At 50.7% G+C, this 27712-nt stretch overlaps 1 protein-coding gene across 1 annotated transcript in view; it reads left to right on the plus strand.

Annotated features, from left to right (window-relative positions):
* The window catches only part of pik3r3b (phosphoinositide-3-kinase, regulatory subunit 3b (gamma)), a 137013-nt gene that overhangs the window by 20746 nt on the left and 88555 nt on the right, over positions 1 to 27712 (plus strand). The window contains exons 3-4 of the mRNA XM_035414178.1: positions 24909 to 25004; positions 25322 to 25399. Of these exons, the coding sequence (XP_035270069.1) occupies positions 24909 to 25004; positions 25322 to 25399 (174 nt within the window). The remainder of the gene's footprint in view (positions 1 to 24908; positions 25005 to 25321; positions 25400 to 27712) is intronic.

Raw genomic sequence — 27712 nt, forward strand, 5'->3', positions numbered from 1 at the left:
CCGCCTCCTCTGGAGCTCACTAACAGCCCTCACTGCCTCCTCCTCTGGAGGTCACTATCACCCCTCACTGCCTCCTCCTCTGGAGCTCACAGCCCTCACTGCCTCCTCCTCTGGAGCTCCCTATCAGCTCTCACTACCTCCCTTTCCTCTTCTTCTGTGCCTCTGTTTCATCCGCACAGAGACAATGTGATAATGCGTTGTTACTTAAACCTGCTTGACCAGCAACTTTTTGTTCTCAGTATGCAAATAAATAATAGTTAATGAAATTATGTCCCATTAGAATTAAGTCTTAAATATTTAATTTTCAGGGGAAAGGGGTTATACTGAAAAGGCACACAGTCTGCATTTTGTATTGCTCATTAGAGTGCACCACAGGCAGTGTACTGTATATTGATTAGTTATCTGGTGCAGTAATACTGATTAGTTACACCTAACCCTTGTGTGACTGCTACATGTAAACCTACATGTAAACCAGCTTTTTACTCTTAGCATGTTACAGAGCAAAATGAATGATAAGATTAGATAATAAAATTATGTTACTTTTTTTATGAAAACAATGGGAACATTATTATTTTTTTTGCCAGCAAGGTGATATCCAAGGCAGAAAAATGAATGTTACTATTTAATACATCTGTTCCCAAGTTTGCCATCAAGTTTGCACCCTTTTGTTTGTGTTAATTACTTAATTACTTTGCTGATGCTTGACTCTGATGTTGCCTCTGTCTTGAATTCTAATTGCAGGCTGTCATCATAGATCTTTTAGATAAATTCTTTTGCCTACCTTTTGTGAGATATTTCAGTGTATTGCCTCTGCAATCATACCAGCATGTTCCGTGTGAAATCAACTGTGACAAAGTAGTTTGAACTGCAGTGCATGTCATCGTGGTCACTGATGGACTAAACTTTGCTGGGATTGATGCAACACTGTGCATGTTGCCGTTTTCCACTATCAGGTTTACTGTGCCTTCCGATGCTACTGTATGTCTCGGAGTTTACCGTGTGTAGTGAATCTGTCAGAGATTTCTGAATGTATTCTATAAGGGATGTGAGTGGGGGGGAAAAAACTATTCTGTTTACCTTCCAGCAATTGACAGTGATTGTCGTGGAGGAGTGACAGGATACCAGGCTTTGCAGGAGGCTTTGTGAAATCTGGAATATGCAAGTCAGTGGTTTGACAATCCCCTCAGGGCAGAGGATTAAGCACGAAGGTGTAATGGAGTCTCATTGCCTGTAAAAGCTGCTAAACAGATAAGGAATAAAGGCAGTGTTATGATTGGATTATTTCAGTCCCCTGCACCTGCTATCTCTACTGTACAGTTGTCTAAAAAAAAAACATAGCAATAGCCTGCGATAGACTGTGCTCATTTCTGTTAAACCGCTCTGGAGAATCTTGACGTGCGCACCGTTGAAACGGGCGCCCAGTATACGCCTGGTGCGTGTAGGCTAAACAAGCAGCGGCGTAAGCTGACGAGAGCGCGCTCGTGGTAAATACCTCTGTAGAGCTCGGCCTGAGGGTTCCAGCGTCCTGCGGTCCTTTAATGGATGGGAATGCGCTCCTCGGTATGTGCGCGCTGCTAGAAGCCAGAGCGGGGGCGCTGGTGGTTGTGCAGGCTGTATGTAAATGACTTCGCCAGCTGCCCCTCGGATCCGTTCAGTCTGCGCGAGGGCTTATTTGTTTAACATAATCACTGGTGTGCTGTCCAAAACAGTATTGTCCCTCTGATCTGGGTTTTAGTGCTGCAAGCCTCACACGCGCGAGCCTCACGCACAAGCCTCGCTAAAGATACCAGCCTTATTTGTGCGGTAATGTGTCGCCGTCCCCTGCTGTTATTTCCGCGACCTTGCACCGAAACGAGATCATACGGCTCATGGAAAAAAATGCGCATTTCGCCATGAAACGTTCATCTTTGATATCGGTATCACTCTTAATTTTATCATCTGATATTAAGCCAGTTTATCTGATCACTTTTCATTGCCTGCCAACTGCACCTGCCTCTACCTTCCCTCTAACAGCCTTTCGGATTAGCATGTAATAATAGCTAATGAGATGCAAGCAGGATCGGTGTCAGATATGATCTGGGAAGATGACTGACGCATCGAGGAAATCCTCTTAATGAGAACATGATCCAATATTGCGCCTCACCGCTGACCTTTCAGAGTTCCCGATTATGCAGTATGCATTATTTTGCCTGAAGCATGGGCTGTATTGCTGTGAAAATAGTGCAGAATACTGCAAATAGTTTGACGGGCACAGTTATTTTTTTTTTTTAGGACCAGCTCTCAATTTTGGGCCCAGTGTTTGTCCTTTTGCTTTTAAGATCCGTTGTCAATCTGAAAGACTATAGGGATAATTTAATTTCACTCTACATTTCATTTTCTAAGAGAATGATGTCATTTCATTCTCATTATGATTGATGCCGTCTATAGGCTTTTGTTTCGATGTCACCAGTGGGTGTTTTTATGAACTGAATCACTTTGACATTCACTTTTATATAGAAAGCTAGGCATTCTGAATATTTTTGACATGTGTACTTTAACACTTAAGAGGACATTATAGTCCAGAAATGGTTGTCCAATCAATGAAGTGCCCCCCACTGTATAGCAGAGTTCTTGTTTAGTTTCCATCGTGTAAACTATCCTTAAAATCATTACTCACTGCTGTCATTCTGCTGTCCCTGTTACTGAGGCTGTACAGCCTCCAATGTGAGCTCATCATTGGCAGTATTGTCATTCTAAGAGTGTGATCTCTCAGCTAGGGAACATTCAGTGAAGATTACAGCATCACAGTTACTGCGCACACATCACCACTTGCTTCAGAAGGCCGGAGAGCTGCAAACAGAATATGTCATCGTACCAGCACGGCGGCTGGGATTTTTTATTGTTTGTATTGTGCATGTGTCCGTGCATGTGTGTGTGTGTGTGTGTGTGCGTGTGCGTGTGCGTGTGTGCTTGCGTGCGTGTGTGTTTGTGTGTGTGCTTGCGTGGGTGTGTGTTGTGTGTGTGCATGCATGTGTGTGTGTGTGTGTGCGTATACGTGTGTGTGTATGTGCGCTTGCGTGCGTATCTGTGTGTGTGTGTGTGTGTGTGTGCGTGCCTGTGTGCGTGTGTTTTTGTGTGTGTGCGTGTGTGTATGTGTGTGTGTGTGTGTGTGTGGGTTTGTGCGTTTGTGTGTGTGTGTGTTTGTGCTTGCGTGCGTTTGTGCATGTGTGTGTGTGTGTGTGTGTTTGTGTGTGTGTGTGTTTGTGCTTGCGTGCGTTTGTGCGTGTGTGTATGTGTGTGTGCGAGTGTTTGTGTGTGTTTTTGTGTGTGCCCGCACGCGCGCGTGCGTGTGTGTTTGAGCGTGCTTGTGTCTGTGTGTATCTGGTGAGGTATGATACACTGGGAAGAAAGCCAAGTGTGCGACTAGGTGAGACTGCAGACATCTCCATCTCCTCACCTCACTGACAGGCCCACCTGTCAGTGTGAAAGGCCTGCCGCACAGTAGTGATTGGTAGTAACAGGTTTTTCTCATTTCTGATTCGCTGTCATGTTACCTGAGCACTTCTCCCCCCTGTGCTCCCCATTGGAGGAAACATTGCAAACCCACCTACCCTCATCAGGCACCCAGCAGCACCACAACACATTCAGAAACACACAAGCATTACCGTTACTTACTGCATACCGCTAAGCCTGTGGTAACACAGCCTAACAAATACAGTGCAGGCATTCTGAAGAACTGCGACAGGAAGGACGATGAAAAAGGGGGCCGCCTGTTGACCTTGATTCTGCTGTTGGTGGAGAGAGATCCACAGCCCTATTGCCCTTCCACAGCTCTATTGCCCTTCCACAGCCCTATTGCCCTTCCACAGCCCTATTGCCCTTCCACAGCTCTATTGCCCTTCCACAGCCCTATTGCCCTTCCACAGCTCTATTGCCCTTCCACAGCTCTATTGCCCTTCCATAGCCCTATTGCCCTTCCACAGCTCTATTGCCCTTCCACAGCCCTATTGCCCTTCCACAGCTCTATTGCCCTTCCACAGCTCTATTGCCCTTCCACAGCTCTGTTGCCCTTCCACAGCCCTATTGCCCTTCCACAGCTCTATTGCCCTTCCACAGCCCTATTGCCCTTCCATAGCCCTATTGCCCTTCCACAGCTCTATTGCCCTTCCACAGCCCTATTGCCCTTCCACAGCTCTATTGCCCTTCCACAGCTCTATTGCCCTTCCACAGCCCTATTGCCCTTCCACAGCTCTATTGCCCTTCCACAGCTCTATTGCCCTGACCCGTCTCACCACCTCCCAGCCCCAGCTCTGCTTGCCAGAGCAAACACAGAGCTCTGCTCCAGCGCAGTGGCCAGGGCTCATGCTGTCCTTTTCCAGCACTGCCGAGTGCCTGGTTCCCAGTGCATCTCCTCGCTGGCTTGACTCCCATGAGCAGTTGCCTGGGGCCAGTCCAGGGGTGAGATCAGCCTCAGCCACGCACTCTCACCCCCGTCCTACACCACGCCCTCATCCACAGGCGTGAGGCTGCAGCAGGGGCAAGGGTTCTTAAAGCTGTGGATGGATTGACCAGTGGGACAGCTGAAATAAGGCTGCTGGATACTGTGTGTTTTAGAAACCCGTTTGTTTATACTAGCATGGTTTCCGTTATAGCGATTCCATATTAAATTTATTGGCTGATTTTGCAGTTTGTTTACTTCGAGTATCTGATACTTCAGCTGAAATAATTGATTGTACTGTAACTGTGTTTGAAATAAACAGTGAATATATTAAATATCCAGGGCGTGCTCTGCTCACAGTTTTTAAGAAAAAAAAAAAAGATCTTTTACATACATATTTACAGACTGGGGATAATGTAGCCATTCCATTAGCTACAGTACTCTAAAGTGCCTCTCTAGATCTTGTAGCGCTTAGCATCCAGTGGCATAGATGTTGCATAGCTTGTGGAGAACATACATGCACCAAGTCCTTGGCTTGCCCAGTGAGTCTTCTGAAGGAGACAGGATCTCCTTTCATCCCAGCTGGAAATGAGAACAGCACTCCTGTTCCTCAACCCCATTTCCCTCGTCGATGGTAAATTTCATAACTTTGTTCGCTGCCTCTTTTTTTCTCCAGACTGACAGGATAACGGTGAATTATGGCCTGATAGCAGCCTTATGAACATCAGATATCGGTTTGATGTTTTTTTTTCTTCTTCCCCCTCCATTTTGCATTTTCACAGATTTTCTCTGGAACCCTGTCTAGCGTTTACATAAGATGTCTGTGATTTTAGCAGCGGGCTTCTTCAGCCCGACGGGACAGTAGAATCCTGACCCTCGCTGAGTGAAGCAGGCTTATGTAAACGGCACACGTTACACACCCAGCCCGCAAAGCTTGTCCTGGCAGAGCGTCTCGTCGAAAAACAACAGCTGCACCCTCGGCGCGGCGTGCCGGACTGGCGGCGCGCTTGAAGGTAGCCTGTTCCCAGCATGCATTGTGTGCGGAGGAAGGTCCTTAATTAAGCATTAAACCGCTACCCCCGGTCACTTACGGCTTCCTTTGTGCTGCTCTTTGTTGTCTAAATCAGGCACAGTTCGTTTAATTTACCCGCATGTTAAAAGTAATGGGCATCCGGATTGTTCTCTGCACATAAAACACCCAGGTCCGCTGTGAATGTGCAGATGTGTATTGAAATGGTTAGTGCGTGTAGCCTTCGGTTTGTTTGCTTATTCTCGACACGTTTCGATGTTTCTGATACGGGCTCGCGAGCACTCATCCTTTGTGAATCGATGAGCAGCAGTAATTGCGTGTGTTATGGATATTTTGCCTGGGCAGTGCCTCCAGAAACACAGGTACTGGAGCAGAGTGCTGCAGCTCTCGGTGGCTTATAGACTGTGTGCACGTGGGTGGCCAAGGCCTGTCTTGAAAAAAAACAATTTTTTTTACTCTCAGTGGGATTGGCTGGTAAAAATAAGGAGCATTTAGAATTGATTGATATTTTTTGAGCAGTTCACTGTAATCTATGTGTGGAGAACTGGGTTCAGCGTGATGGATAACAAACCCCATCAGACTCCATCAGCTGTATCCCCAGTGCAATGCCTGACTGTCTGACCCTGACTGATGCTATTAAATGAGCCTGTGCAGGGCGTGCAGAGAGAGGGAGAGAGGTGAGGATCAGTGGCAGGGCGTGCAAAGTGGGGGAGAGAGAGGGGATCAGTGGCAGGGCTGCAGAGAGGGGGAGAGAGAGGGGATCAGTGGCATGGTGTGCAGAGAGGGAGAGAGAGGGGATCAGTGGCAGGGCGTGCAGAGAGGGGCAGAGCAGGGGGATCAGCGGCAGGGCGTGCAGAGGGGGAGAGAGAGGGGATCAGTGGCATGGCGTTTAGAGAGGGGCAGAGCAGGCTGATCAGTGGCAGGGCGTGCAGAGAGGGGCAGAGCAGGAGGATCAGCGGCAGGGGCGGGGGGTTTTCCACTTTCATCTAATCCGCGGGAATCTCCGGCGGCTCTGGTTAGGGGTTCGAACGCTGCGCCGTCGTTCCTTTTCACTTCTGAGACGCGGCTCTCTTTCCCGCGGCGCTCAGGCGGCGAGAGGCCGGGCTAATTTACGCTCGCAGACACGGCTGATTTTCCGCTGGGGTTTTTTTTTTTTTTTCACGCCGTGTTTTCAGGCCGGCGAATCGAAGCGAAAACCCGCCGCTGCCGCCGCCGCGGATCGTCCTGCGCGGGCCTCTCGGCTCGCGGGGGTTAAATCAGCCCCTCTTTGTCTAACCGCCAGCGCGTCCCTCTCTCCCACCCCCCCCCCCCGCCCCCCCCGCCTCCCCCCCCTGCATCAGAGCCGCGGCGTTGCCTGCCACGGTAGAATAATCTTCATTCCGGAGGCTCCTCAGTGCGCTCTTATCTTTTTTTATCAAAATAGACTGGGCCCCTCTTCTCTGCGCATTTATTTTTCATGTCCTGAATTCCTAATGCGCTCGCCTCACATGTGGTTCGCAGTCAGGAAACGTTCTATAAATGTTTCATGGTCATCGTGTCTTTTTTTCTTCAAAAAAACAAAAAAAAACTAATCTCCTCATTGCTAAATCCTACTTGCAAGGAGGCTCTTGAGCTGTCATCTTCAGACTTCTGGGGGGCGTTTGTCGCCCCATCTCGCTTGCGCCCGCTCGTTGTCTCTCCCAAATCCTCGCCCGAAATGTTGGCATTCCGATGTCGTCTTTGACCTGCGGTAGGGTCTCGTGGGGGGGGGGGGGTGGTAACACAGCAAGGGACAAAGGAAGGGCGTTTGCAGGTACGTTTACGGGTGCACGTTTTCTGAAACGCACCTTCAGTCAGTGCGTGTGACCGTGGTGCGGTGGGTCACGTCCTCCATCAGCACCGTGACTAAGAAAGGGACAGCAGTCCAGGCTTAACGGATGGTGCATTCCTTCCTCTGACAGTAGTTTAATGGTGTATGCTCTGCACTGCTGAGAGCGGACCCATCAACCATTGTGCAGGTCACGGGACGGCTACCGAACACTCACAGACATTTTAGTTCCGTGCTCTCCCCCAACAGAGATTTTTTGGAAAATGTAAATAATAAATTCTGATGTATCGCAATTCTTATATGAGCATAAATGTGTTACGGACGCAGGTTTTTTATTTGTCTTATAACTGAGTAAAGAGAACAATAGAGGTTGGGCTTGTTTACCACCAACACTGAACAAAAGGCTGCACATAATAAACTGCGAGGCAACCCAATTATGCCCTGAAAATTTCAAGGTTGTTGACTGTAACTCGGGCATTTTTCACTGGGTCAGCACGAATCCGGTCTTCAGAAAGCTGACGTCGCTGATGATGAATGCGTTTTACGTTTCATTAATCACCCGCTGAAAGGTGTATAGAAAAACGAGTCTTTCGCCGTCTTTGTTTCGCCCCGTCCTGGCGGCCGCGGACGTGATTTACGTCCTGGAGCTGCAGATCGCACGAAGCGACGTCCAATCAAAGTGACGAGTCAAACGCCTGACACGTTTGAGCCGCACCACCTGTGTTCAGGCTTCATCGTGCTCAGCTTTAAGTCCATATTTTAGTTTTTTTTTTTTAATGAAAAGGTGTCACTGTAATACCGTGGCAGTGTTCAATCATGTGAGTTCCAGTGTGTGTGAGTTAATTTCATAGCACTACGTTTATAATAATTCAGTGAGCATCTTAGCTGCTGGGTAAACAGCCTTTGATGCAGGTACCGTTTAATAATGTTGAAAATGCAGATTGTCCATTTTAAATGGGGGGAATTATAGTGTAACTTAATGGACTGTCCCCTCAAGTATATCTTAGCACTGTAAGTAATTGCTGTATCTCTTCACAGCATTAAATATTTATGTTTAAATTAATGTACTTGTTTGTCCTTTATCTATTCAGATAAGTGGCATTTGAATGTGGCCCCAATCTTGTGTATTTCGGAGGGAAGCATTCCCGAAAAGCCAAAACCATGTATGTGTCAAATGTTTCACAGTAACAGTGTATTAATTTATGATCAATCTTTGGTGTCATTGTTCAGCTGTATCCATTATGCTTATGTGACAGGAACGTTTTTCCCTAACTCCTAGCTTTTAGCAGGTATCTCCCCTGCGATCTGTTGTTTGTGAATGTTTCCATTTCCTTGCTGGACACATTTTGTTGTTTTTTTTTTACTCTAGTTTGTAAGCTCATAATAGGTCTTTGTGCGGAGGTGTGGGGAGAACTGGTTTATTCCCTCAGTCCTTTGTTATTGTGAGACAGAGAAAAAAAAGATCAGTCTTATTCTTGTTTCCCTTTTTATATCAGATTTGATTACTCTGTAATTAGATCAGGACTGAGCCTCTGGAAGATTTTCCCATATACATTCTTTTCATTTGTTATCTGATTAAAGTCAGCACATGGGCCTCCAGCTCCTGATATAAAGGCACTGCCTTTTATTTAATGTCAAGCTTAATATAGAGAGATAAGAGAGAGCAACTTAATGAAAGATGAAGTTAATGAAACTGATAGCGGGAACCATTGAATCTTATCATAATTATAAATAATGTCACCTATGTAATTGTCCTTATGTGGTAAGAGCCTTGTGTTCAAGTTAATTCAAGTGAACCTGGGTGGCTTTTTTTAATCAACTACAATTCCCAGGAGGAATACTTCAGGATCAGGTCCCAGTGAAACGTTGAAGTGTAGCCCACACGTGCTGTCTTTGGGAAATGGGTGGATAAATATTAAGAGCGTGTCCATTAATTGGAATTCTCTTTCCCGATTCCTGTCCAGCTCCATTAATCTGTGACTGTTGTGGGGAAAGTGATTTAGATCCTCCGCACGGAATCTGTTAGCTGAAATTGCACCTGCATCACCGCCATCACAATGCTAATTGTTTCGGTCAGTTGATAAGCTCTCTCGTGCTTGTGTGTGTGTGCGCGTGCATGTGCGCGCGTGTGTCTGGTGCTGCGTGTGCACGTCTCTCCCCGAACAGCTTAGATGGATGGCCCACAGCGACAAGTTAGCTCAGTTGAAATTGTTCAGTCGTACTCATCTGCCTGTGTCTCCGTGATTAATAGCGACGTCACGGGCCCCTCTCCAAATGCCTGAGAAATGACCGTGGCTGATTTTTTTTAAAGACCGGATGAGCAGGAGGAGCAGTGCCGGACACTGAGCAGGCCTGAGGTATGACCGCAGTCAGGCGGTTTTAATGACCGGTGAGCCTGGGACCGTGTGACGAAACAGTGCAGTGCAGCTCTGTTCATCACTCACACTGGAGTTAAGGGCTCCTGCCTGACAGTCAGCAGGGAAGAGCATGGCTAGCGCAGAGTGTTTTATTCAAAGCTTCGCGTTCAGTCATTTTCCCTCGCGCTGTGTCACGGGCGAATGTTCACAGCCTGTGCAGTGCAGCTCTCACCTACCGTTGCCCTCCTATTATGGTGGAATGTCCTTACTCTGGGTAAAAGATGTCGGTCTGTTCTTCGGCCGTGTTAAAAACTTGAAGTATCGCGGATGTACTTTCCTTGAAGTGGAGAGAATTGTTTGACTTGTTGAAAATGTCACAGCCGTGCCAAGTACAGAGAGTACGAGTCCATTACTCTTTTTTTTTTTGGGAAATGGTTTGAAATGTTCCGAAGCAGTGCCCTTTTGAATAGCCTTTAAAACAACTGGGCCATTAAGTATTGTTCACATTCCAAAACCAATTTCTAAAAAAAATATATGAAAATAAACCGATAATGAGAGACTGGAAATGTACAGCCTGCTCTTGTCCTTTTGGTTAGTTTTGCGGAAACCGCTTCGCAAAAAATTGTCATCTGAAGCACAATTCAATTTGGATTCCGTGGAAACAATGGAATTTTAGCGGCTAGCTCGGTAACAAAAGAGCCGGAACGGAGAGGGTGGCTATTGCTGTGACCGCAGGGCTCGGTGGAGCGCGGAGGTAACATGGCTGCCCGTACGCGCCTTTCGATCTCGCGATCCGTGTCTACCCCCGGTTCTGAAGGCCCCCCTGCCGAGCCGTGCTGAGCGACAGTGTGCGCGGAGAGTGTGTGAACATGACTGATATGGCGCTGGAGCGCGGGGGTAGTTACATATGGCTACTGCCCCTCTGAGACTCTACCTGCACACATGAGCTCTCTTAAAAGTGATGTCTGTTCTAGCGCAATTTTCTGGACCATTGCCTTGGCTGAAAACCTTTAAAAATGATTAATCCCCGCCTTCAGCGGTGGGGGGGGGAGTCGCACGCTCTCGACAGGACACCGCGGGAGTCTCCGTTCTTGGTCGGGTTTCTGTTATTTTTTCGGTGGAAGGAAGGGGGCTGCTGTCTGCCCCAGGAGCCTTCGGCCCTAAGCGTGGGAATGGTCCTCAGAAGGCCTTGGTGTGTGTGCCGTGCTCACGGTGCAGCTCCTGCAGGCTCCCATCCATTTTAAATGCAGATCCTGCCCCCCCCCCCCAAAGTGTGTTACAGAATAGAATGTGGTAATATAGGCTGCGGGGGGGGGTTAACTTCAGGAATGTTGCTTTCTCAGAGCCCAACCCTACTCAATGGGACAGAGTTGAGGGGTGTTCAACAGGTAATTGTTTCTCACAAGCTGTTGAAGAACCATCTTCTGGTCTCATTTGCCCATTCTGGCACTATGACCTTCCTGGAGATGACAAATGGCAGCAAGCTTGACTGGACAGATAACCTGCCACTCAAATCGTCTGCCCAATCAGATTACAGATCGACGAAATTCCGCCCGAAACATGCTGAGCACGTGGGAGAGCTGTCTGTTAGATCCCGGCAGTAGTGTTGAACTGTGCGACCTCTCTGCTTCCATCTACAGAGATATCGCAGGAAGCCATATTGGGGTCATAGGTCATCTAAGCCATATTCTCACCTATACCCCAAAGCCGGCCACTATAACCCAAGTGTGCCGCAAGCCTTTTGTTCACTGTGCTGCTAATCTCCACCTGTGTATTAGCCCTCCCGTCCCAACACCGTGCTCTGCGTACGGAGACAAGGCCGCATGCCTCTCGGCCAATAAGGCGAGAGAGATGCTGCGCTGTCCTTAAATGGTTTCCTTAAAAGTTTATCTGGTGGTTCACGGTTCTGTCTTGGCTCTGCTTCTTCCCATGAGCCAGCAGAGTGCGATACATCACGGGCTGCCAGGACGGTTACCTGATTTACATTTACATGCCGAGTTTGATATATCGAGAAGAGAACTCTTTGTATCTTGCAAATTGGTTCCGCGGCGTTGGAGATGAAGTGTGTAAAAGAGCCTGACCTGAGTGTGAATGGAAGGCACTGCGTGTTTGTGCGAGCATGTGTGTAGCTGTGCATGCATGCATGCCTGCCTTTGTGTATACACGTGTGCGCGTTTGTGTGTATACATGTGTGCAGCTGTGCGTGTGCATTGATGTGAGTGATTGTGTGCGTATGCGCATATGTACTGTATTTGTGTGTGTTTGTGCTCTTGCGTGTATCTGTGTGTGGGCTGTGTGTCTTTGCTTGTACGTGAGTAGGATGTCTATATGTGCTTGCATGATGTGTGCGTGTGCATCCATTTGTGTTGGCGCGTGTGTGTGTCTGTAGATGCCTGTGTGTGTGCATGTGTGTGTGCCTCCATGTGTGTTGGTGTGTGTGTGTGTGTCTGTGTGAATGTCTGCGTGTCTCCGTGTGCAATCGTATGTGTTGGTGTGTGTGTGTGGATACGTGTGTGTGTGTGTGTGTGTGTGTGTGTGTGTGTGCTGAGCTGTGTGTTCATTAGCAGCCTCTACATTAGCCTTGTCTGTGGCGCTCGGTGTGCAGCGGGCCTGCGGCCTGGCCGGTAATGATCAGCACTGACAGTGAGTCGATGGTCAGAGGCTGTATCACAGAGCATTAACACCCCCTCCCCCTACAGCACACTGTCAGAGCATTAACACCTCCCCCTACAGCACACTGTCAGAGCATTAACACCTCCCCCTACAGCACACTGTCAGAGCATTAACACCTCCCCCTACAGCACACTGTCAGAGCATTAACACCTCCCCCTACAGCACACTGTCAGAGCAATAACACCTCCCCCTACAGCACACTGTCAGAGCATTAACACCTCCCCCTACAGCACACTGTCAGAGCATTAACACCTCCCCCTACAGCACACTGTCAGAGCATTAACACCTCCCCCTACAGCACACTGTCAGAGCATTAACACCTCCCCCTACAGCACACTGTCAGAGCATTAACACCTCCCCCTACAGCACACTGTCAGAGCATTAACACCTCCCCCTACAGCACACTGTCAGAGCATTAACACCTCCCCCTACAGCACACTGTCAGAGCATTAACACCTCCCCCTACAGCACACTGTCAGAGCATTAACACCTCCCCCTACAGCACACTGTCAGAGCATTAACACCTCCCCCTACAGCACACTGTCAGAGCATTAACACCTCCCCCTACAGCACACTGTCAGAGCATTAACACCTCCCCCTACAGCACACTGTCAGAGCATTAACACCTCCCCCTACAGCACACTGTCAGAGCATTAACACCTCCCCCTACAGCACACTGTCAGAGCAATAACACCTCCCCCTACAGCACACTGTCAGAGCAATAACACCTCCCCCTACAGCACACTGTCAGAGCATTAACACCTCCCCCTACAGCACACTGTCAGAGCATTAACACCTCCCCCTACAGCACACTGTCAGAGCATTAACACCTCCCCCTACAGCACACTGTCAGAGCATTAACACCTCCCCCTACAGCACACTGTCAGAGCATTAACACCTCCCCCTACAGCACACTGTCAGAGCATTAACACCTCCCCCTACAGCACACTGTCAGAGCATTAACACCTCCCCCTACAGCACACTGTCAGAGCATTAACACCTCCCCCTACAGCACACTGTCAGAGCATTAACAGCTCCCCCTACAGCACACTGTCAGAGCATTAACACCTCCCCCTACAGCACACTGTCAGAGCATTAACACCTCCCCCTACAGCACACTGTCAGAGCATTAACACCTCCCCCTACAGCACACTGTCAGAGCATTAACACCTCCCCCTACAGCACACTGTCAGAGCATTAACACCTCCCCCTACAGCACACTGTCAGAGCATTAACAGCTCCCCCTACAGCACACTGTCAGAGCATTAACACCTCCCCCTACAGCACACTGTCAGAGCATTAACACCTCCCCCTACAGCACACTGTCAGAGCATTAACACCTCCCCCTACAGCACACTGTCAGAGCATTAACACCTCCCCCTACAGCACACTGTCAGAGCATTAACACCTCCCCCTACAGCACACTGTCAGAGCATTAACACCTCCCCCTACAGCACACTGTCAGAGCATTAACAGCTCCCCCTACAGCACACTGTCAGAGCATTAACACCTCCCCCTACAGCACACTGTCAGAGCATTAACACCTCCCCCTACAGCACACTGTCAGAGCATTAACACCTCCCCCTACAGCACACTGTCAGAGCATTAACACCTCCCCCTACAGCACACTGTCAGAGCATTAACACCTCCCCCTACAGCACACTGTCAGAGCAATAACACCTCCCCCTACAGCACACTGTCAGAGCATTAACACCTCCCCCTACAGCACACTGTCAGAGCATTAACACCTCCCCCTACAGCACACTGTCAGAGCATTAACACCTCCCCCTACAGCACACTGTCAGAGCATTAACACCTCCCCCTACAGCACACTGTCAGAGCATTAACACCTCCCCCTACAGCACACTGTCAGAGCATTAACACCTCCCCCTACAGCACACTGTCAGAGCATTAACACCTCCCCCTACAGCACACTGTCAGAGCATTAACACCTCCCCCTACAGCACACTGTCAGAGCATTAACACCTCCCCCTACAGCACACTGTCGCCCACAGCTCCTGTCCCCCCGCGCCCTGCCGGACCTCCCAACTTCATGCCGGTCCCCTTCTGTTAAGTGGCCCAGGAGCCTCGCCATCACTGTCTGTCTGCACTGTAACTGGAGTAGCTTGCTTCCGAGTGAACAAGATGCTAACTGCAGTAGCGCGTCTGAATCGGAGCTCCCGGGGAAGCTAGCGAGAATCCGGTTTTGACCGGGAGTCAGCGAGGATCAGTCACGTTACATTTAGCTCAGGGGGGCTTGCAGCGAGCCCAGCCGCCCTCAGCCGCTACGCTGTGGAGAGCCCGTCGTGCATTCAGCCTGATTGGTTCTCTCCTGAGGTCTCTCCCGGGTACGCCAGTATGATTGTCTACCACAGAGGTGTCCAGTCTTATCCGAAAAGGGCAAGTGTGGGTGCAGGTGTTTGCTTTGGCCCAATACTATGACACCTGATTAAAATCATTAACAAATCGTAGCCTTCAATCAAGGCCGAATCAGGTGTGTTAGTGCTGGGCTATAACAAAAGCTTGCACCCACACTTGCCCTTGTCAGATAACATTGGGCACCCCTGGTCTGCCATCAGAACAATAAGGCCCTCTCCAGCCCTGTTATCAACTGCTTAATACTGTCCTAATTCTCCCCCCTTCCAAACCCAAACCCCTGACTCAGCCCCCCCCCCCCCAACCCCCCCTCCACTGGTCTGTCTGTGACCCACATTTTCTGGGTGTTTTCCATGTACAACGTGTTCTGAAATGTTCTTAACGTTCTTGAGTCAGCGTGAGCTTCCTTTGAGAAACGAAATGGCTGACATTTCCTAGCATTCCGAGGTGGAGCTTTGTTATTTGAATGCGCGTAATGGTGGGCCAGCTTGCTCCGCACTACCTGCCAAATGTGTCTGGCTCTCTGTGCCTTGCCTTCTTGAACGCCGCAGGCCCGATTTGACCCCAAATTTGGCAACCCGTTTTTTTCCAATTACGCTGGATTTTTTTCGGTTTTTCACTGTACACAAGCCAATCCGTCTGCTGGTTATTTCTTTGTAGCTTTTGGCCGTTGTGTACAAGGGGCGGTTATGAAAATCCAGCCTTGAAGTCATGGCTCTCTCCATACGCGGTGCTATCTGCGGGCTCTTATCTCCAGCTAATCCCTGAGACTGCAGATATGGACAGGGTGGGGTGCAGAGATACAGTCATAATCGGCCTTTGGTGTGCCGTTTAACTTTTTTTTTTAACTAGACAACTCAATCTCAGATCCGAAAGCTTTTCTCAGCACAGTTTTGTAGTGCTTCCTGTTCAGCGACTGTAGACTGTAGTCTGCTTTGTGTTTTAAGCTGGAAGAGCAAGAATAATGTTGGGATAAGACACACAGGAAAATGAATGGTGACACTGGCAGTACAGTATGTATCCACGGCAGTGTCCCCGCACACCTCGTACGCAGGTAATGTTGCAGTGTACATCAGACGCAGCCAATGAGCAGTGAGCTTGACACACTGACGGTGGCGCTGTGCACTTGGCACTGTTTATGGACGATGGCAGCGACCGTGTGTAACGCAGGTCCTCAGAAGCTGTGTGTACCAGCGTGTTATCAGCTCTAGGGCGCGCGCGCACACACACACCGACAGACTGTCTACGCACAGCGCCCCCCCCGCCCCCCCTCGCCCCCCGTTCCCTCCGTATGGCCCCGCAGCCCCGCGGGTCGTCTCCCTGAATCATTAACGCACAGGACAGGAGCGGCGCAGAGCGTCCATGTTTGTGTGACTCTGTGGCCGAGTCCTTCTTCACAGACGAGCTTCTGGGGGCCGTCTGGGTACACGGGGGGGGGGGGGGGGGGCGCGTACCTGCGCTAATGATTGAACCCCCTGAACAGATGTAATCTGTAAAGCGCAGCTGGAGTTCGGCCGGAGGGTCTGGCAGTGAGCGATTTGCCGTTGCCGTAGATGCACGCCCCCCCCCCCAGCCCCCCCCCCCCCCCCCACACACACACCTCCCCCCCCCCCCCACCGCTCGTCTCCCCCAAATGGAGAGCGACAGGGTCAGGGGGGGCTGTGATGGAGGTCGCCAGTGATCTGTCACCGTTCCCATTCCGGTAAGGGACCCCGTCGCACGGCAGCGGAGAAACGCCCCCCCCCCCCCCCCCCCCCCCCCCTCCCCACGAACACGTCTCACCGTGCAGACCGACACCTGAACTGAATGACAATCGCCCGCCGATGACACCGCGAACTCCCCTTACGACCAACCGCCGCACCTACCGCCCACCCCCCCGTAGTGGAAGCAGATGTACATGCGCGACGGGAGGGGGGGGGGGGCATTATTATTTCAGACAACTGCGGGGGCCCAGGTTAAAACACTGAGTCAATTAAACCGGGGGAAAAAGGGGGCAAGGGGACTCCGGTGGATGAACGCATTTATGGACGTGTACTCACCGCTTTGCACAGCCGCCCGCTGCGGAGAGCGGACAAAACTCCCGAGTCAGAGAATCAAACGCTGCTCTTAGCGCGCAGCTGCAGCGCTTAATTACTGACAGCGTAAGAAGAAAGCTCGTCAGTAAGTGGATTCTTAGGGAAGAAGTCTTGGAGGTTCGAGTAATGTATTCAGGATACATTAACCAGGCCAGTATAATGGCATGTAGTGTGTAGCCATTTTGTATCCTGTTCTTTGATATTTTTTTTTGCTGGGATGAGTTATCATCTGCAGTAAATGGTGTTGTGTGTGTCACTGCTTAAACATGGGCATAGATTCCCAGGCCATGGTCCCCGTCCTGCAGGCAATGACTCTCCACTGGCCACCATCCGCCCCCTGTCCCGTGCAGAAGCCCCCTGTCCCATCACCATCCGCCCCCTGTCCCGTGCAGAAGCCCCCTGTCCCATCACCACCAGCCCCCTGTTCCATCACCACCAGCCCCCTGTCCCGTCACCATTCTGCCCCCTGTCCCATCACCATCAGCCCCCTGTCCCATGCAGAAGCCCCAGGGCCTGGGAGGGGAGGGGCACACAGGGAGACGTGTGAGTAAAGTGCTGGGAGCAGGAGGGCGCTGGCCTACTTTCACTTTCATCAGCTTCTCCGAGCGCTGCAGCAGGCAGACACACACACTCACACACACACACACTCACACACACTCACACACACACACGCACGCACACACACACACACACACACACACACACAGACACACACACACACAGGAGTGCATGCACGCACACACACACACACACACACAGGAGCACACGCACGCACACACACACACAGGAGCGCACGCACACACAAAACTTCAGACCTGCTTTTATCTCCCCCCCCCCCTTTAATTATACATGTCTGAGCTCAGCGCGCTCTCGACGCTGGCGCTCGGGAAGGACGAGGCGCGCTCTGCGTGCCAGACCCAACCCCACCCCACCTGCACTCCGGAAAGAGGACAGGTCCCGGCGCCCCCCCCCCCCCGCCCCCCCAAAGAGACGCAGGGGAATCCAGCAGCGAAGCCGGCCCACCTGGGAACCCCCCCCCTCCCCTCCAGCACGCCCCGCAGTCAGAGCGAGCAGTTCCCACATTCTGAAGAGCCGCTGCATGCTGGGAGATTATAAAGAGGCTGAAACTGGTTCCCCCAGGATGTTTTTAGTGGGGGGGGGGGGGGTGACTTGCGAGTGACCTTGTTGCCGTTCAGTGTGCAGGGATTGTGTGGGGTTGGGATGGAGGGCGGAGTGGGGGGGGGCGGCAGGGACAGGCTTGCTGCAGGCTCAGGGTATGCATGCGGTGGGATTGTACGGGGTTGGGGGGGGGGGGGGGCGTAAGGGGGGGGGTTAGGGGGGAGGCTGCGCAGTAAATCTCCCCCTGCTGACGCGCCTCCTGGGTCGAGACGGGAACATCAGAGTGACTTTGAAGCGCCGTCTGCGCGCGGCTGGCGAAATGGCCGTCCCGCGGAAAACAGCGGAGACGAGCGTCCACCGCACCACCGAGGGAGGGGGGGCGTGGGGGGGGGGGCGCGGCTCCCCGCTCTAATCGAAGAGGCATGTGCTCCGTGGCCCCGCCCGTCTCTCCTCCACCCCTCGCCTGCGCCTCCGCCATTGGCTGGGAGGGGAACGTCCCAGCTTCTGCGGGCCGCTTTTCGGGAACGTCCCACGGATGACCTCCCCCCGTCAGATGGTTCTTGGCACCTGCTTTTTTTCCGGGCCCCTCCCCTCTCCTCCTGGCGCTCCGCTCCTGCTCTCTCTCTCTCTCTCTCTCTTGGCTCGCTCTGTCGTGCCTGGACAGCGTCGTGTGCGAGAGCGCGGTGTTCTGCCCAAAGCGTCTCTTTTGAGAAAACACTCCGCGGGCCTGCGGACCAGAACATATCTGCGCGGCCGAGCCAGAACATTCAGCGCGAGGGAGAGCGCACCAAAAACAGCCCGCCAGGGAGGGCCAGCTGGCACGGGCGCGAGGGCTGCGCTGAGCCAGGAGGGGGCTGCAGTCTAGACTCAACACAGGTGCAGACACGCACGCACGCACACACACACACACACACACACACACACACACGCACGCACACACACACACACACACACACACACATATACACGCACGCCTACACACGCACACACACACACACACACACATATACACGCACATACACACACACACATAAACATGCACACATACACACACACAGATAAACACGCACACACACACACACACACACAAACATGCACACACACACGCACACACACACACACACACACAAACATGCGCACACACACACACACACGTGTACAAGCTGTGACGCTGCTCACACATTGCACTGCATATTGGCCAGGGCCTGGATAGATCCTATTGCCCAATGAGAAAGATAGATTTTAATGTCTTTATTTTTTTTCAAAATCTGTCTGTAGCTTTCAGAAATACAGTTTTAATGTGTACGTGCAGGAGATATTGACTGATGATTTAAGGAGGTACATCAATAATAGCAACATTAAACAAAATACTTTTCCATGATTCAGCCTTATTGCTTAATGCTTAATGCTTAACGCTTCAGGCATATTAGCATTACTTCAGCTTCTGCTCACATTCAGATGACTGGACTTTCCCCTTCAGAATTTTCTGGTAACAGAATTCATGGTTCCTTCAATAATGGCAAGTCATCCAGGTCCCAGAAGCAAAGTATCCCCATGCCATCAAACTTCCACCGCCATGTTTGAGTGTTGGTATGATGTCCTTAGTGCAAAATGCTGTATTTGCTTTATGCCAGACATAATATATCATCCCAAAGGATGTCCATAAAATATCATCCCAAAAGGCTTGGGGATCTTCCAGGTGCTTTTTTTTGCAAATGTGAGATGAGCATTGAAACCATTCAGTGAAACAAATATGCAATAATAGAGTAAATCAGGAAGGGGGCAAATACCTTTCAATGGCACTGTATGTAAAATGACAAGCTGACTTTCTGGTGGGAGGGGGTATTGGCTAGTGCTCATAGTGGGTAAAACCCATGGTAACTGCCCTACCTGCCCCCTCCACAGGGGTGGATTTACTGGAGATGGGCGGGAAGGGTGCTCACCCCCGCGCTCCTCCGCTGTGTGTCAGCATGTGAGATTGGTGGGGGGGGGGGAGAGAAGGGGGGGGGGGGGGCGGAGCCTGCTCGCTGGGCTCATCCATCTTCCCAGCTGCTCCCGCAGACAGGGTCACAGGCTAAATAGCATCCATCGACAGGGAGATAGGGCTGGGGATACGGATGCGGCGTGACAATGGAGACGCAGTCAGAGTCTGGCCCTGGCGCGGGGGGGGGGGGGGGGGCTGCGTATCGGCGCGCAAACGGCGTTCAACCGGTGGGGGGGGGATCTGGGTGAGCCGCCACAATCCGACCCAGTGACGCTTCCACGCAGAACAGGAATAGCTCAGGCTGGCTTTTAAAGCCCCTACACGTGTCTATGGACGTGCACGGCAGGACCCCCAGCGAGGGTAAGAGACAGCTTCCGTCGACTCGACCGCTGCCCTGTTCTCTGTGGGGAGGCGCGAGCCCCTTGGTGTGTGTGTGTGTGTGTGTGTGTGTGGCGTGTGGAGCTGTTTGAAGTAGGTGCACGAGCCACAGGTGCGCGGGTGACCCCTGTTCCGCCACGCCGGACCGCGTGGGGGGGGGGGGGGGGGGGGCGCGTCGTGCCGAGCAACATCCCCGCGGGGACAGGAACCCCCGCCTCACGGCTTCCTTTGATGTTTCCCCTGTCACTCTCCCCCTTCCTGCCTTCTGGGAATTGTGTTCCAGGGAGGGGATGGGGGTGGGGGGGGGGGGGTTGAACCACCTGGAGGATATGAGTGCTGTTCTGGTGGTGGTGGTTGTGGTGGGGTGGCCGTGTGCCCTTTGACCCGTGGACCCCGCGAAATGTGGCCCCCGTGGAGTCGGAGGAGCCCGAGCGTAACGGGCACGTCTCCTTACCCGCCTGTAGCCGCCGAGCGCAGCGCCATCGAGCGCGCCTCCCAAACGCGCCTCCCGAGCGTTCCTCCCGAGCGCGCCTCCTCCTGTCTTTGCCTGCTCAGAGCTCCTGCTCCCGAATAAAACACCCGCTCCTCTCGGCCTGGCTCTGCTGTTCCTCCTGATCAGGCCGCCACGTCTCCGTCTGGGCTTCTGACAGTCGCACTGGACGACCCAACCCCCAGCCAGCCTCGAAAAATTACACCGAATCGGAGGGCGTTTAAGGAGTATAGCCTGAGGTGGCTTTGGTTTGGTTAACTGGGAGTTTTTCAGTACAAGTTATTAGCAAAAGTATGTAGAAATAGCAAGGCTTTCCAACTAAAAGACGTTCTTCTGCCACTTTTCTTCACAGAAATTTCAAACAATGAAAAATCCCAACTGTTCTTTTCAGCACTGAAAATCCGTTGCGGACTGTGCATTGTCTGTTCAGACTGAGGGCTCCCCCTGGTGAGACTCAGGAGTAATGCAGCTTTGTTGAATTTAATTGTACTTTCAGCAGCTTATAGGTATGGACAGCTTTTCCACAAGGAGAGGAAAACGTTTTGTCTTGTCAATCATATTTAATTTTGTGTTGTCAATCATATTTATTTAAAGATGAATTGTTATGCTGTAGCCATTATTTAAACAGTAATATTATGACAATGAAACTGCCATTTTCTTTATTTTTATGTCATTGTTTTGTTTTTATTATGCTATTGTAAATGGACATGCACATTCTGACATATGCAGGAGCAGCAGAGAGATGCACAGCCACTGATCCTAGCTTTCACCCGCACAATTGAACCGGCCCCTTGAAAATTAAAAGGGTTCAAATCGCACTTCATAAAGCCGTTGCCCTCAGGAAGCCCTAATCAATAAATTATTTCCAAAAGAGATGGTCTTTTAAAAAAAACGCAGCTTTGAATTTGTGCGAGTGTTTGTAATGCAAGCCAGCTGGCTTCAGAAGCAGTAACTAAATGCCTTTCTGGTAAAATGCTGATCCTCTCAATAATACCTGTCACCCGGTGCAGGGGAGCTTCCCCCTCGTTACAGCCTGCCTCGCCGCGCGGACCCAGGGAGGCCCGAATGAAAGCCTGAGAAATTGGTTTCTGTCTCCTTAATAGAAAAGGGATAAAATCTTAGGGGCAGGAGCATTCCCATCAAGCCGTGCGGGTGCCGGAGCAGGAGACGCCGAGCACCGATGCATGCAATAACAATGGAGCCGCCGCATTTGAATGGAGTGTTTTATTTACCGTAAGTGAGCAGGTAGCCTACTGGAGCACCAAATGATATTAGCAGCGGGAGTCTGGCTCTCTGCAGCTGCAGCGCGCCATTTCTGTATTTTCAGGGTGAGCTGCAGGGCTCTGTTTGTATTGTTGTACCCCTCCTGAGTTAAAAAAAAAAAAAAAAAAAAACATTTCCTACATTTACACGGCCCTTGAAGCTAAACATTTTTTTTTTTTTTTTTTTGAATGCAGATGCAGTAAATGAGATGTGCAGTAAAACGTAAGAATGCACATAAGTTGAAATATGTGTTGCGATATGTGGTTGGGAGATATAGATATTTCAGTGTGGGTGTTAATGTTACTGCACCTGTTTCATAAATTTCACTTGTGGTTGTGAGATTAGGAAGATTTCATTGTGATGCAACTCATGGATAGCTGGTCATGTGACCCTCGGCATACTCCGCCGCCTTGTTCCTCTCTAACCCTGGCTGATCAAGTGCCGCGCAATGTGAGAAATTGCCTCCGTGATGGCTTGTGACAGTGACGCTAATCGAAGCACTGTACGTAAAACGAGCAATATCTCTCCAATTGACACCGAAAATGCGTCTGGCCCCTGTGCGCGGCACCCGTGTCTCAACATGCCACGGTTCACGCTGACACGCGGCGTGCCATCCTTGGAGGACGCGCGTTGACGGCGGCGGCTCGTTTCGGGGCTGTGGGAGTCCGCGCGCTTAGCGCCGCTCGGTAGCCGCTCGGTAGCGCGATCGTGCTAATGTCACTCGGCCAGGGGAGGACAGCAGCACACCATCAGCAGGACAACAAAGGGAGCCGGCAAATTAAAATTCGGTTTCCCTTCCTCAGCTGTTTGCACATTCATAAGCCATCCGGGGCGCCGTGGAGGAGCAGACAGGATGTGGAGCAATTAAACGAGCCGCGCGTGGTTTGAATACCAATGTGCCCCCGCTGCACGTGTAGTCCTGGGTCTCCGTGCCTTTGTGTTACCTGCATCAAAGACCCGCTGCCATTTTCGATATAGATGTCCCGGTGTTCCAGTTCTCAACAAGGACTTTTCAAAATACAGTTTTAAAATTTTGGTCACACCGCTGCCTACAATAATCATTAAAACTCAGTATTCTCGGCACATTTTTGCCATCTTGCGACTGGTTTCCCGAACGCTACCAGCCTGCATTATATAAAAATTCAAGGTTGTTTCACTCATTGTTATTCCGTGAGTAAATCAAATCCACAGCCTCCATATCCCAATGATGCAGATGAATTGACTCTTCACTTCACACACATCAGGAAAAAAAAAACACAGAAATGCTGCTGTTGTTACCGTAGCATTTGCATTTTCATGACATTTAGAAATATGCATCCCCAATGAGGAAAAAAAAAATCCCCTAAAAAATTACTCTCTGTACCTATAAGTATTCTTCATTCTGGCTTTTATATATGCACAGATATATACATATGTATGTATATGTAAGTAAGCATGTATGTGCAATCTAATATTTTCTGTGAAATTGTTTGGACAATGGCCTGTGGCAAACCATGATTCTCATTAGTCCTGTCACTGAAGGGGACTTGCTAGATTACACACAGGGACAACAGCCATGCAGGGTTCAGGCCTGTTATGCATGTGTGGAAACATGACAGTTGCACTATGCACTTCCTCCCTGGAGAATCCACAATTATTCAATGGTAATTTCATGTAAATGGTAGGATCGGCTATGCAGATGGCATTCAGCGAACAGCTCTCCCGTTGTGCAAACGCTGATTTATTTGTGTTTTCCCCCTTTTTTTTAACCTTATCCGGCTCAATTTATTACCAAATTATCAACACAATTTACTTAATAAATAAACCGGAGACGGTGCTGCCGGTCGTGAGCGATGGTTTCTGCACGGATGGCCGTCTGAGGTTGGGAGGCTCGGAGATCGTCCACCGTTGACGGCGTGATGGACGCCCACCTGACGCCGGCAAGGTCTCTCCGCTCATCTCTTCCGCCGCTCGGCAAGATGGATTCTCTGAGCTTTCGGTGTGGTGTCAAGGTTGGAGCAGGAACGTCCCGCAACGCGTGCTCGTTTAGAGACCGTAACGAAAGCCGCCGTCGTCAAGATGGGCCCGGGAAGCACTGAGAGAGAGAATGGGGCCGTTTTAAATAAAGTTTTGTTAATTTTTTATATATTTCTTTTGACAGGGACAATACACATTGATCAGCATCACTATTCTGTGATGTAAACATGCCGGATTTAGCCAGTTAATGATCAGGAAAAGGCCGCTGGAGAAAGTTCCGGAAGCCGAGCGCTCGCAGGGTGCCAGAGAGCGTGTGGGGGATGTACCCCCCCCCCCTCCCCCCCCCCTCCCCTCCCCCCCCCCCTCCCCCTCCCCCCTCCCCTCCGCGGCTCATCCCGCCGCGCGGCAGGCTGGAGCGGGAGCGCCGATGGCGAGCTCGCCCGTACGGCCATAAATCCCGCCGCGTTACGCTGCTTCGCCGAGGGCCCGCGGGGAACAGGCCGCTCGCTGCTCTTCCAGGATCAGCCTCCTCCTCCTCCTCCTCCTCCTCAGTGCGCGCTCTTCCTCTCCAGTTGAGGATATTGATGCCTCACGCTGCCCTTTTTTATGCGTTTCTGTTGAGTGTTTGGCCTGCAAATGGAGCACAGTTATGGTGCAGACTGCACACTGCACCCTGTTGCACGTACCTCTATGGCTCTGTGTGTAGTCTACAACAGAGTGTGTGAGTACCATTTGCTTGTAGTTGCTAAATACAGAATTGGTGAGAAACTTATATTAGTGGTGGAGTACTGATTCACTGAGGGTCCCCCCAGAAAGTGAAGTGCCTGCAGATGGTGTGGTTCAGATTTGGATTTTGGGGCCTTCTGTGTGTGTGTGTGTGAGAGTATCTGTGTGTCCGGTGTGTGTGTGTGTCCGGTGTGTGGGCTTCAGAGCAGTTAATGAGGGGCATTGCTGTTTCTGAGCCGTGTGTGTTCTCCTGTCAGGTTCCTCTGGGCAGGTGGATTTCCCCGAAGCGCCGCCCCTTCCGGACCTGGCCCCCTCTGTGGTTCAGAGGCTCACTGAGGCGTTGGAGAGACAAGGTAAGGCAGAGAGCACCCCCCCCGAAACCAACCCCCGCCTCCACCCCCCGCACCCTGGGCTCCAGGGGGCTCTGTCCTGCCTGGGTGATCGCGCTTTGACGAGAACACGTGTAATAAATTCCCTCGCACCGGGATTAGAGGGGAATGAAATGCTAGCTTTAAATGAAATCCCCGTCAGAATCACTGATGCTCCCATTTGCATTTCCAGGGTACTGCACTGTGCCGTGCGTAACGTTTGGAACGCACAGGTGGGCTCTTTAATGAGAGGTCATTTTTTCAAAGCCCTTCTAATGGCTTTCCCTCCGTTCCCCCCGCAGGACTGGAGAGCGACTGTCTCTACAGGACGGCCTCGGGCGTCTCAGGGCCCCTGGAGCTTCGACAGGCCCTGGACACAGGTCAGCGACCCCCCCCCCCCCCCAAGACGGACCCCCCCCACACACACACACACATCCCTCGGTGCTCATACACATTGTTCTTTCTCAAGAACATTAAACCTTTTCTAAATCTCTGGGGATGCTGTTATGACCAGAGTGGGTTTTTTTTGCAGCAGCAGAAACACAGAGGAAATTTTTTTTTATGAGTCTGCACATTAATGATTTTTTCATGAGGGCTCACTTCCAGAGCTTAGATTAACATACCCGAGCCGACGCTGAAGAGCCAAAACTCAGTATGAACGAGGTATTAATGAGCAGAAGTGAGTCCCGTTAAGTTCTTAATGAAGTTCACGTAAGTACCACCAGGGAGTGCTCTGGCTCAGCACTTGGATGACAGAGAGGGTTTGGGTGCCCTGCGTCATGCATCACTCAGTCCTGCCTCCAGTGATGCCGAATGTGCATGCTGTGTCTACAGCCTGATCTCTACGAAAGACACCTGAGAAAATTCACACAGGTGTTCTCCGGGTATGCTTAAATATCTTAAAGGCACTAACAGGGGCTTATGTCGATAAAGTTGAATATTACATAAGTGGAGGAAAATGCTGAGTCACCTGTGCCAGATCATACACGTACCCGCTTTTTGTGTTCTTGGGGATGTATTTTCCAATTCTGTGTGTAGACAGGAACTTTCTAGGCAGCCTGATGACAGTAATTGAATTGGTCCATTCCACCTGCAAGGTGGCCAATGTAGACTCTTAAATAAGTAAATGACAGACTCATTAGTCGATGATGTCACAGTTCTGTCCTAGCTCTGTCCTTACTGGGGTTGACTGTGTAGGGGGGGACGGTGTTTCTCTCTGTATTGAAACACATAGACTGCAAACCTGCTTTATTTCAGTCTATAAGAGGATACCATGCTATGTGTGTGTGTGTGTGCGTGTATGCGTGTGTGTGTATGTGGTTTATTAAGTAATCGCAGCAGTTAGTTTTGTCCTGTGGAATGCACTGTGTTTCTTGGAGTAATTCTTGGCTGTAACCGTAAGCTGAAGCTCGAGTTATGATCCCTTCCCTTTCCTCTTTTTTCGTCAGGTCTGCGGTTCCTGTCGTTATATAACTTAAATGGGGGGGGGAGGGGGGGTACTCTTAAAAATACATTTATTGTAGCTGAAATGCACCAAGTATGTAATAAGTTCATGTGCAGACACACCAGATTGGTGTGTGCCTCTGCATGACCATATAAAGCCTGTGAAAGCATGATCTCACTGAGCGGGCGATCCGGTCTCAGCCATGTGGACAGCCAATCTGTGGATGTCGTGTGTTGCCATAGAAACAGTCAAACATTTGTCGCGGACGCTTGGCGATTCCGTTCCCCTCCTCGTTCTTTAATGGCAATTATGCAAGCGTGCAAACGGCTTGCGCGTGACAAACCACGAAAACATGTTTCTGGTGCAGAAGCAAGAAGGACAAAAAAAAGACTTTTCTTTTCTTTTTTGCCGCTCTTTTTTCCCCCCTCACCCGCAGTACTCCGTGCTGTACGTGCCGCGTCGACCGTTCGCACTGACGAGCGATTTGCCCTGCATAACGGGGCCGTGTTTGGACACCGGCCGTAGAGATGCTGAGTCAGAGCGGCGATGACAGGCGGACGGCCCCGCTCAGGGATCAGAGATCAGAAGAGGCGGGGCCGACCCAGAATAGCGAACCTCACACCGCCTCACCACCGTCCCAGGCCTCCCTCTTCTTCTTCTTCTTCTCCTCCTCTCAGTCAGCTGGACTTCTTTTTCCTCTCATTTCCTCGTTGACAATTGTGCCGCGCTCAGCAAAAAAAGAAAAAAAAAAAAAAATGGAAAAAAAATGCCGCTCTCATCCTCGGTGAAAGATCGCCGCTGATTGGCCGCTGGTGATGTCATCATGCATGCACCAGTCAATAACCTATTAGGGCCATACATTTTTTACAATCCGCTAGGGGGAAAAAAAAAGCACTTTTGCTGCCAGGGCTGTTTATTTTGTTTATTTTATTTTATTAACAGTAAATCAGTAAGCCGTGTGATTAACAGAGGAGAGGGGATTGTCATGAGGGCCCCGAGCTCCCCGAGCCTCGCTGTGAAGGGGATTGTGTCTCTGCTTGGCAAAGTCTGTGTTTGCCTGTAGTATTTGTTCTGTACGGTATTGATACGGTTGCATAAAGTTGTACCCTGTCTTTAGTGTAGTTCCGCTTGTACTTTCAGTACATATTTCTAGTTATAGTCACAGTCACGGTCTCTAATCCACACACACAAAAATAAGCACACAGCCGGCTACAGGATAAACTGTCTCTACCCCGTGAGATTGGGCTGA

The sequence above is a fragment of the Anguilla anguilla genome, chromosome 4 (genome assembly GCF_013347855.1).
Source record: "Anguilla anguilla isolate fAngAng1 chromosome 4, fAngAng1.pri, whole genome shotgun sequence".
Taxonomy (NCBI): Eukaryota; Metazoa; Chordata; class Actinopteri; order Anguilliformes; family Anguillidae; genus Anguilla; species Anguilla anguilla.